At 37.0% G+C, this 10,938-nt stretch overlaps 1 protein-coding gene across 1 annotated transcript; it reads left to right on the top strand.

Annotated features, from left to right (window-relative positions):
• The first annotated feature begins 7,324 nt into the window (after nucleotides 1-7,324).
• On the top strand, nucleotides 7,325-8,119 carry LOC143619411 (antimicrobial ginkbilobin-2-like protein). Its single transcript, XM_077091349.1, has one exon. It carries the CDS (start codon nucleotides 7,394-7,396, stop codon nucleotides 8,117-8,119), a length of 726 nt encoding a protein of 241 aa, XP_076947464.1. The 5' UTR covers nucleotides 7,325-7,393.
• The last annotated feature ends 2,819 nt before the right edge of the window (nucleotides 8,120-10,938 follow it).

The following is a 10,938-nucleotide window of genomic DNA, read 5'->3' as shown; positions in this document are numbered from 1 at the left end:
CTTCAACCCCTTGATCCGATTGACCAAGGTGTACCACCCCTGGATGCACCACCAGGAGTAGAAGGTCATCAACCGATCTACGTGGGGCTCCACGCCCAGAATGAGGCACACCCACTCAAAGTGGCGGATCTTGGCGATCGCCATCAGGTGTACCTCCGTCAGATGCACGCCGTGCCTCTCCAAGACACGGTATACAAACTTCGTCAATGGGAACCTGAGATTCCCATAAAGGAAGAATGCAGCGTACACCCCTATCTTGCCCTTGGGGGCATCGTACACCGTCTGGTGTGGCTCCGGAAACTCAGGCTCGAACGGCTCGAGCATGAACTTCCGGACGACGTACCGATAGAGGTCGGCCGGAAGAGCACACTGGCACTTGCCAGCAGTACTCTTGTCATCCTTATCGGAAGTGGACGACGGATTCTCGACGAACACGTCAGACTCCTCGGCAAAAGAAGACATGTTTCGGATGTACAGAAACGATTTCAGAAGAATGCTCGACGGAATAGTGAGTATTCGCCGGAAATCGTTTAGAAGATGAAGAGAGAAGTGAAAGTGTGGATTACAAAGGACCCTCTCCCCCTTTATATACTCATCGCAATTAATGCGATGAATTTAATGCGGAAGAGAGAGAAATCGCAGGTGCAATGAAACTATGACACGTGGCAAAGAGCAAGCTGGCAACAGCTGTTGAAAGGACGCGTGCCATTAATTTCGCGGCCACGCGCCTGAAAAAACGCCTGGAATGACCATATACTGTCACGTCGCCATAACTTCCTGCACGTCCTGACACTGTCAGAAGAAACCGTCAGACGACGTTTCAATAGTTTGGACTGTTCTTACCCTTTCACCAACTTTTCGAATTTCAAAAAGATTCAAAAGTAAGCGGGAAAATACCCCTTACCTTGGCAACCAAGAAACTATAAGACAGGTGCGAGTACAGTGTTAAGGCAAAACCCTTCTCATACTTGGCACCTGCAAGGAATTGAAGCCAAGAATACCTCGGCAACCAAGTAACCATAAGACGGGTGCGAGTACAGTGTCAAGGCAAAACCCTTCACATACTTAGCACCCGCAGGGAATTGAAGCCAGGAATACCTTGGAAGTAAAGTAACTATAAGACGAGTACGGGTACAGTGTCAAGGCAAAACCCTTCACATACCTAGCACTCCGCAGGGAATTGAAACCAAGAAGGATCTTCTGGGCAGTGCTTGCGGAAACGGGAATAACATCCCCGCATAGCGGGAACTTCGAGAACTAGACTGTTTGAACCTCCAAGATGGAATTGGTTGTTTAAACATAATTGATTACTATGTTCAAAACTACCAAAACCTCATGGAGAATCTACACAAGTGGAACTCAACGCTCCTGACTTGCGAGGAGGTTACAGACCTACCCGCATCACACCCAAAGATCAAGCAGAAAAGTTGGGAATTTCTGCGTGGCATTAGGAAAACCGCGGGAAGAATCCCCACGGAAAACCTTAAAACTAAAAACCCTTTTCAAAACCCCTTGCTAAAGTCCAAAAGTTCACCTCACTTATTAATAATTCATGAGAAGAACATTGAACTGGGGGGACTTGAAGAGGTAGGTCCCAGCAGAGCCCAGTTGGACCCGCAAGACTCACCTTGAAGAGGGACGTCTGCGCAAGGACCAACTGCTTCCGCAGGACCCACCATGCCCAGAGATGAAGACCTTACGCGCAGTACGCCAGCTGTTCCCGCAGGGAAAGCCTCCCAATGGTGAAGTACCCCGCTTGTTCTCGCAGCTGCGGATACAAGCCATCAGGGAAGGCTACCCGCACTAATAGCAAGGCTACACGCACAAGGCACTAACTCTTGATACTTCAGTAATGTCACCTGAAGGAATGAGCAAGGCGGGAATACTCCCGCCCAAATGAGCCAGTCCGTATGCTTCTGGAAGATCTTTTGTACTATACCTGCCAAGGTATGAGCAAAATAGACGATCTGACCAAAACAGCCCATGAACCAATCACAGGGTGACAGCTCACCGACAACAGTACGAGGAGGAGCACCCTCTAGTACTGTTTGTCACTATTAGCCGCTGCCTACTCACCAACCCTCACTGTGGGACGTGCGTAGCCTACAGTTGGTGGAACAGTGCATAGCCGGCAGTAAAGGAACAGTATACAGCCGGCCTTGTCACTATCGGCCGCAGCCTATCCACCAACCAGCATGGCTTGTGCGTAGCCCACTGTTGGTAGAACAGGAATACTATTCAGCCGGCTGTACCTTCTTGGAAACCTACCTTCGGCTATAAATACTCCAACACATTGGAATGGTAAGGACATTATCTGATATCTCATTATCTTATCTTCTCTAGCAATCTCTTAATATACACTTATATTCAGAGCAATCTAGTCTGATTCTCACACCGGAGGGTGGTCACAAGGAGGAACCCCCCCTTCTCAGTGACGAGCTTACGGTGTCTGTTTTGCAGGTCACCTGAAGAACAACTTTCTTTGCTGGACCTCATCCTCGTGGGAAACATCTATTTAACCCCCAGATTATCCGTAATCTGCCCGGGGTCGATTAGTGTTTCTTCAGTAACAAATATATTAAATAACATGCTTAATAAATATGTAACAAATATATTAAGTTTAAATATTTTTAAATAAGATTACGTATTATAGACACGTAACATAATTTTTTAAGTGTGTAACCAATATTTTAAAAAAGTTGGTAATTATTTTTAAACAAGTTTATATATTTAAAAAAAAGTTACACTCTATGAAAACATATAACGCATATTTAAACATATAACAAATTTTTAAACAAGTTTATATTCTATAAAAATATGTAGCGTATTTTTAAACATGTAACGTATTTTTAAACACGTTTGCATATTTTTTAATTAAGTTTACATAGTTTGATATTTGTAGAAATATTTTTAACTTTAAAAAATATATTTATAAATCGGTTTACGTATTTTTTAAATAGAATACAAAATTATATATACAAATTGACATCCTAGAATTAACAACCGTCAATCTCTATAGTCAACCACACAGTCAAACCTAGAAAAACCCCTAAAGCACACCTCTCATCTCCTTATTTTTCACTTTAAGCTCTTCAAAACAAATTTTTAAACCCAGTTTTTTTTTACTTTATATATGTTTTTAATGTTATAAATAAGTAAAATATTAAAAATGAAACTAAGTCAAATGACAACTTAAAATTTATTAACAATGCATTCAAATTTATGCAAAGAAAAGTCACAGATACATCTATATAATACTTCTTTGTAATAAAAATGTAGAACAAAATAAAATATTAAAAAAAAAAACTAATGTATAAAATAAATATGATGTGATTGTAATGAAAGTTGGATGGTACATGTTACATGTTAATCTTACCAAAATGTCCTTGTTATTATATATCAAAGAATATGAAAAATGAAAATGTGGCAAAATATGGTTCAAACAATAGGTTTTTAAGGGTTTTTCCAACTAACAAGGGTTTTTTATATATATATATATATATATATATATATATATATATATATATATATATATATATAAAATTTTGAAATATTGATTTTAATTAATCCTAACTATTACCTATTAGCAAATAATGGTCCCAACTTCAAAGTTGACTAGTAATGGTACAATATAAAGGGTATTTGTTTTAAATGGACTACGATTAACCGATATTAGCTCCGTTAGTGATTTGCTGATCTGGCCATCTAAGTGTCAAAAAAAGATTACATGGAAGCTTACGTGGCATCTGATGATGTTGAGTAGGAACACTTTGTTGGATCCACCACTAAACACATCATCTTCATCAATCATCTTCAACAACACCACTAGTCCACCACCACCACAACCATAGTCGGAACCCACGACCACCACCATGTCCATACCATGCAACCGCCACCATCTCTGGTTGATTATCCGGGATCCTCATCTGAATCCTAGAATCAATTTACCGTCCTCCGTCTTCTCTTAACCGAACCCAAAATACACCAATAACACCAACAAGAACAAGAAAAACAAGCCTCTTTACAGTCCTTCGTCTTCCCTCGTCCGGTCCGGCCAAACCCATTTAAACTCCGACCTTCCATTCGACTTCCGGTTCAGGTACATCGAGAGCATATGCCCCTGCGGTCCACCCGATTTCTAGTAAAGAAGTGACTGAGAAGCTTCTGAAAGCTAGGAGGAAGATGATTAGGGACATGGTTCAAGGCCAGGAGTTGACCAATGCTGAGAGGATTGCCTTGGTGGAGAGTTGTGGGAGCATAAAGCCAAAAGACAAGTCGATTTGGAAGGTAGTAATTTCATCACGTTATTATTATTTTTATAAATTGCTATATCTCTCATGAGGGTTCAGATGAGAATCCCGGAGCAAATTGATTCTAGGGTTCAGATGGGATTTTAGATAATCGGCCGAGACAGTGGTGGTTGCAGGGAATGGACATGGTGGTGGTCGTGGGTTCCGGCTATGGTTGTGATGTAGTGGACTAGTGGTGTTGTTGAAGATGATTGATGAAGATGATGTGTTTAGTGGTAGGTTCAACAAAGTGTTCCTACTCAGCATCATCAGATGCCATGTGAGCTTCCACGTAATATTTTTTGACACCTTGATGGGCCACGCCAGCAAATAACTAACGGAGTTAATATCCGTTAGTCGCGGTCCATTTAAAACAAATTAATGCCTCTTTAGTTTGTATCGTCACCAGCCAACTTTAAAGTTTGGACCATTATTTGCCAATAATGCATAGTTAATATTATTTAAAACTAATATTCCTATTATTTTTAAAAGGCCAATTACGAACACACAGGAGTCTATTGATACGATAAGCATTCATTTATTATTGAACAAATATGGATGAAACGGTCGTAACCCCATCATCATGCATATAACTTGTTTATCGTAAAACAATAATGGGCACACTTCTGTTAAAAAGGTGTAATCGTAACGGTTAATTATTTTCATGAACAATTATGAACTTTTATGAAAAAGTTACCCAAATTAGGGTAAAAACATATATATTTAGTTTGTTCAAAAAAAATCATGCATCATTTAAGAATCTTGTACAACAAAAATGCTATACAAGCATACTTGCATATCGTCTTTCTTCTTGTTTTAAGATTTGCTATCTTATAACTTATAACTTGAGTGCCCTAGTTGATTATCCCCAAATGGATTTGTGACACCCAAGGTATTTATTTTAATGATTGGATTATTGTCACTGTAGAGTCTAAGAACCGAAATGGCTGGCATGCCCTTATCATGAGCTCACCAGGATCTTGTTCGGGTTCCTCGTCTTGTGCTATGATGATGTTAATCTTATTTTTCTTGGGTCTGACCCGGATGAATCGGATACTTCTTTTATGGCAATGTTCTTACTAAGAGGTGGGGAAAAATACAGTATGATGGTGGTAAGGAGGGAGAGACGCGCTCGGCTCAGAATGATGTCATCACCGCCATCATGTTAATTCCCCTATGCATATAAGTGTGTGAAGTAGGGCTGTAAACGAACGAGACGTCCGGCGGACTTCTGGATGCCTGTTCGGAAAGAAATTCGTTTATGTTCCATTTAATAAACGAACTTAACATGAACAAAAACTTTCGTTCGGTAAGCATAATGAATGAACGCGGACAAAGACCGCGTTCGTTCAAAGTGTTCATAAATGTCCGGTAATGCCCATTAGTGATTATACTTCTTGAAATTAATATGCAATCACTTATGTTCGTTTGTTCATTAGAGTCGTTTATGTATGTTTATCCATTTATGTTCATCAGTGTCTGTTAGTGTTAATTTGTTTGTCCATTAATGTTTGTGTGTTCGTTTGTCCATTAGGGTCCGTTAGTGTTCATTTGTCTGTTAGCGTCCATTTACAATGTTAACTAATGGACACGAACAAACTCAATTCCTTAATGGACGGACACGAATTTCCGTTCAGTAGAACGTTCGTGAACCTTCCGTTTGTCCGACAAAAGCTTAACGGACGAACACGGACAAGGCCCCGTCCGGTTCGGTCCGGTCTGTTTGCATCTCTAGTGTAAAGCACAAAAGAGATAGTATAAAATTGCACGAAGAAAGACAACCTGATTGGATTGGAGGAACAACCTTTGTATATGTACAAATCAATGTTATAAAAGTAGATTTCCAAGGCCGAGTACTCTCCGAGTACTCGCTCCAAGATATGGCGCCGAGAAGAGTTTCTCCAACTCCGCCTAGTTACTAAGAATTAATTAAATGTTGTCAAACTCAGCCAAAATCACATTTAATCGGTCAAGTTGGGCCGATTTTGACTTTAAGAATAAAATATAATTCATATTTCTATAATATTAAAAAAACATATCACTTTTTTTAGTTAATGATTAGCAAATTTTAGAATAATTATTATTTAAAAAATGTATCTCTTATTTATATTGATATTAACTTGTTTTGTTATAAATATTAGTCTACTTATGATATTTGACATGTATATATAATATTTAAAAATTAATTTTCTATATATTTACCAATTCCGAGTACTCTCCGAATACTCCCCGAGTACTCCGAGTACGCCCAACTCCTCTGTCAACCGCACAGGGTCTGCATAGCAACTTTTGCAACCATGATAGAAATAAGCATGAGCTCTAACCCTAATGGAATAACCTTTTCCTTAATTACTTTACCGATATTAAACCCATAAAAATTGAGCTGACATGTTGGAGAACTTGGCCCATTCATAAGTATCTATCACTAAGGAGGAATTTCTTATAGTGGATGTCACGTTTCCGTTTGTATTTAAAAAGCCAGAATGCCATCGAAATTAATTTAATAATACATTTTACATATATAGTTCTTCAAACTTCGTCATATGTATGCGGTGTATAGTTCATTTTTTTGTTACTACATTTAATTAACCGGATCACTACACATAACTCGACAGACTGGCTACGACAATTATTTCTTTAAAATATCTCTATCATGAAATCGGGTTCCAAACTCACCCCGATTGAAAGTGTCATACAACCTTTATTACCGGTTCATTAATTAGAAGGTAGTTTTTTCTCAAATAAAGACTCAGCTAATTTATAACGTGTGTATGGACTTAATTAGTTTCAAGCCTAACTGTGACTTAGTAAAATAATATTAAACTAACCGTGCATAATTTATTGTAAACTAATAAACAATTTTAAACAAACAAATTGAAAAAGTTTTATATGGGTTTTGAGGAGAATTGGCATTAATTATGTTAAAAGAAGGTTGAAAGCTTCATAAGTTGAAAACGTCTAACCTACTACAGTTGACCATGTATTGGTTTCTTGGTTGCGATGTTCGCCTCCTATACATATATATAGAACATGCATACCCTGCAACTTAACACGCTTATAAGTTATAACAAAACATACACACTCATCAATCTTCATACAACAAGATGTCATCATCCTTCACCACCGGTGTCCTTTCGTTTTTTCTCTTTGTGCAAATGGTTATTGGGGCTGACCCCCTATACCACTTTTGCTCTATAAGTTCTGGTAACTTTACACCTTATAGTCCTTATGATCAAAGCCTCAACACACTCCTAGGTAACTTATACTACAAAACCCCTCCAAATGGCTTCGGAATGGGCTCGACGGGTCAATACCAAGCTCAAATCTTTGGCCTATCTTTGTGTCGGGGTGACGTGTCAAGTGAAGATTGCAAATCTTGTGTTGTTAACGCTAGTGCTGAAATTCACAAACGTTGCCCAAACAAGAAGGCTGCAACAATATGGTACGACCGATGTCTCTTGAAATATTCCAATAGTAACTTCTTTGGCCAAATAGACGAACATAATAAGTTTTACTTGTTGAACATAAACAACGTAAGCGATCCAAGTAACTTATTTAACCTAGCAACCAAAAGACTCTTGAGTGATTTGTCGTACACAGCTTACGCTGACCCAAAAATGTACGCGGCTGGGGTTATAGACCTTGACGATTCAAAGAAACTTTACGGGCTGGTTCAATGCACTAGGGATCTTTCAAGTGATGATTGCAAGACTTGTTTGGATGGTGCAATCAGTGATCTTCCAAGTTGTTGTGATGGGAGGGAAGGGGGAAGGGTTGTTGGGGGGAGTTGTAACATTCGATATGAGACTTACTCATTTGTAAACGCTTAACAAAGCTTCATTGATCATTATTTTTTAATTATATATTGTTTAATAATATTTTCAACCGTTTAATAAAGTATATATAAAGTGTATTCCCTTGTTTGTAATAGTATATGTTGTCAAATATATTTCATACATTTATAGTAAACTTAGCATTCACAAAAGTGTTCTGCATTTTTTAAAGTATGGTCTGTAAAATGTTGAAATGGTTAAAGGTGATAAAGAAAGAAAATATTAGTGTTTATGAGTAAATTTGAACAAAGCCTGTTCACTCTCTAAATCTTTTTAAAGTTTTTTTTAAAGTGATTGTGAGTTATAACTTTTTAATATATTTTTAAAGTGGTTGTAATGGTTATGAGTGAAGTAGAGAGAAAATAGTGTTTATGAGTAAATTTGGAGAAATATTGTTCACTCTCTATATTTTTTTAAAAGTGGTTGTGAGCAAAGAAAAAAAAAATATAATGATAAAAGTATTAAAAAGTATAATTTAATTGAAAATTAGAGAGAATATAATGATTAAGAAAGTGGTAAAGCCTTAGGTATGAATATGTTAGATACCTGTGACTCGATTGCTGAAATAGTATCTCTCCCCCAAAAAGCATGTTTTTTTTACCGACGCACAAAGAAAATATTTTGCTGCGAATGAACAAGATATTGAGGAATTGCCCATACGTAAAATCATAATTATTGATACGGGCCTTTTCCACATAAAAGGGGAATCTTTTGTTACAATAGAAGCAGAAGTGATGTGGATTATTCAAGAATCGAAGTTTATTTCCTTTATAAAAAGAAGATCTCAATGAACTTCTATGAAATGATTTCACGGGATTCAGCCAATTGTATTGATCGTGGAATATCATTGAGAAATAGGAATCCCTGTTATCAAATGATTTCCTGCGATTCTTTCTAGTATGGAATGAGTCAATCATCCACTTTGGTATCTTATTGAACAAAAATGGTGATATTGTTCCTCCATTGATCAAGAATTTCGATTTTTGGCAAGGTTTTTTTTCACTAAAAATGGCTATTGGGTGTTAGATGTGCAAGACGAATGCCAATACCAGCAAGGGTATGTTAGAAAAATATATATATAATTGCCACCTGTCATGGCGATTTTCAAAAAGAAAAAAGTACAATCACCACTTCTATTGACAATTTTCAGACATGGAGCCAATGCTAATGGTAATTTCTACCATGCACGATACAAACCATAGGTCCAATCGGCGACTTATGTCATAAAGAAAATGAAAAGTTACTTGTAACATTTCGGGTTTTCCGTTTCATGTTTTGTACCCGACCCCGTTCGTAGTAGTTAAAATTATTAATAAAAGATTTCTTTTATTTAATTATTCCTTTTATATATTAAACTATCAACTATATGCAAAACTAACCCCCAAACTAAACCTTAATCCAACTTTGCATCCACAACCAAAGCTCAAGGACCATATTGCAAAAATTATTCAAACTTTTTCTTTCCTTCCATCTCACCCCGTCGCCGACACAAACACCCCCCCCCCCCCACTTTTCTTGGACCTTAATTCTCGGGTATAATAAAAAATTGATCTCACAAAATCCTTTCTTGATCACAAACGATTCCACTGACAGCTCTATTGAAGGAAACGATCTTAATTTGACAGCGAATTCGTGTTAAGCGAGCCGAGGTTAACCTAGAATTAAAACACTATATAAACACAACGAAAACACAATTGATCGTGCACACACCATCCCTACAACACCACGACAGTAAACCCTAAATCAATTGTAACCTGCAAAGCCGTCCAAACCCTAAACCAGTTCGAGTTCGAGCCGAGAAACCTAGCCGCCGTTCATCTGCAATTCATTAGTGTTCCTGGTAAGTAATACATTCATTTAAGTCATTTTTCGTCATCTAACAGAAACCCTAAATCAATTAAAATGAACATGGAAATATTAAACTAATTTGAAGATCTAGGGTTTGTTATTGTATTTGGGGAGGAATGGTTCACGTATATGCGTAAGTATAATACGAACCAATGTTATTCATAACTTAAAGCACCAGCCTGATGGCTGGTGCATGCTTGGTTAATACACGGGAACCGGTCCAGGCGCGGGTTCGAACCCCCTGGACCCGGTTATGCGTATTTATTTTATTTTACTTAATTCTTTGTTTTTTATTATAATCATTATATAATAAGAAATAAACATCAAGTTAACGAAACCGAATCTTGGGATGATTATTTCCCCTTATCTTGGTCCTAGTTTCACAACTTTCTTTTATTTATACATATATATACCTTTATATAATGATTATATATATTTTTATAATAAAAATAGTTTAAATGTTTGACCACTCGTTTACACCGAACTAATAACATATTAACGTCCAAATAGAAAGGTGCTTATAATAATGAATCCACCTATTACATAACATGTCTAGTATTTACTTTTTCGACAAAAGATATATAAATATATATAATAATAACAATAATAATAATAACAACAACAACAACAATAATAATAATTTTTATCATTAAATTAATAAAGTTCTAATAATAAACTTTTACTTAAACCAATCGAATCCCAAATTCGTTAAGTCTTGTTAATCGTTTATATTTAATTAACATTACCTTTAACCGTTAATAAGCTTTGTTGGCGTATCCTGATCAGCTTGATCATTTTCTACCCTAACTTTATATTATCTCATCCTCACTAATTCACTCACTAAAGGTAAGTAATTCATATCCCCCCTTTTTACCGTTTTATATTTTGAGGACGTTATGCTTTCATAAGTTAATCATTTTTCACTACAATTCCACTATTTGCGTTATATAATATTGCTCAATTAGTTA

This window comes from Bidens hawaiensis, unplaced genomic scaffold (assembly GCF_021521415.1).
Source record: "Bidens hawaiensis isolate Kalapana, Puna unplaced genomic scaffold, B.hawaiensis_p1.1 tig00002438_1, whole genome shotgun sequence".
NCBI lineage: Eukaryota > Viridiplantae > Streptophyta > Magnoliopsida > Asterales > Asteraceae > Bidens > Bidens hawaiensis.
This window is presented reverse-complemented; position numbering and strand designations above follow the sequence as displayed.

What these genes read in the sequence shown, in the direction of transcription:
- LOC143619411 (XM_077091349.1), top strand. Translation starts at nt 7,394, where the DNA reads ATGTCATCATCCTTCACCACCGGTGTCCTTTCGTTTTTTCTCTTTGTG.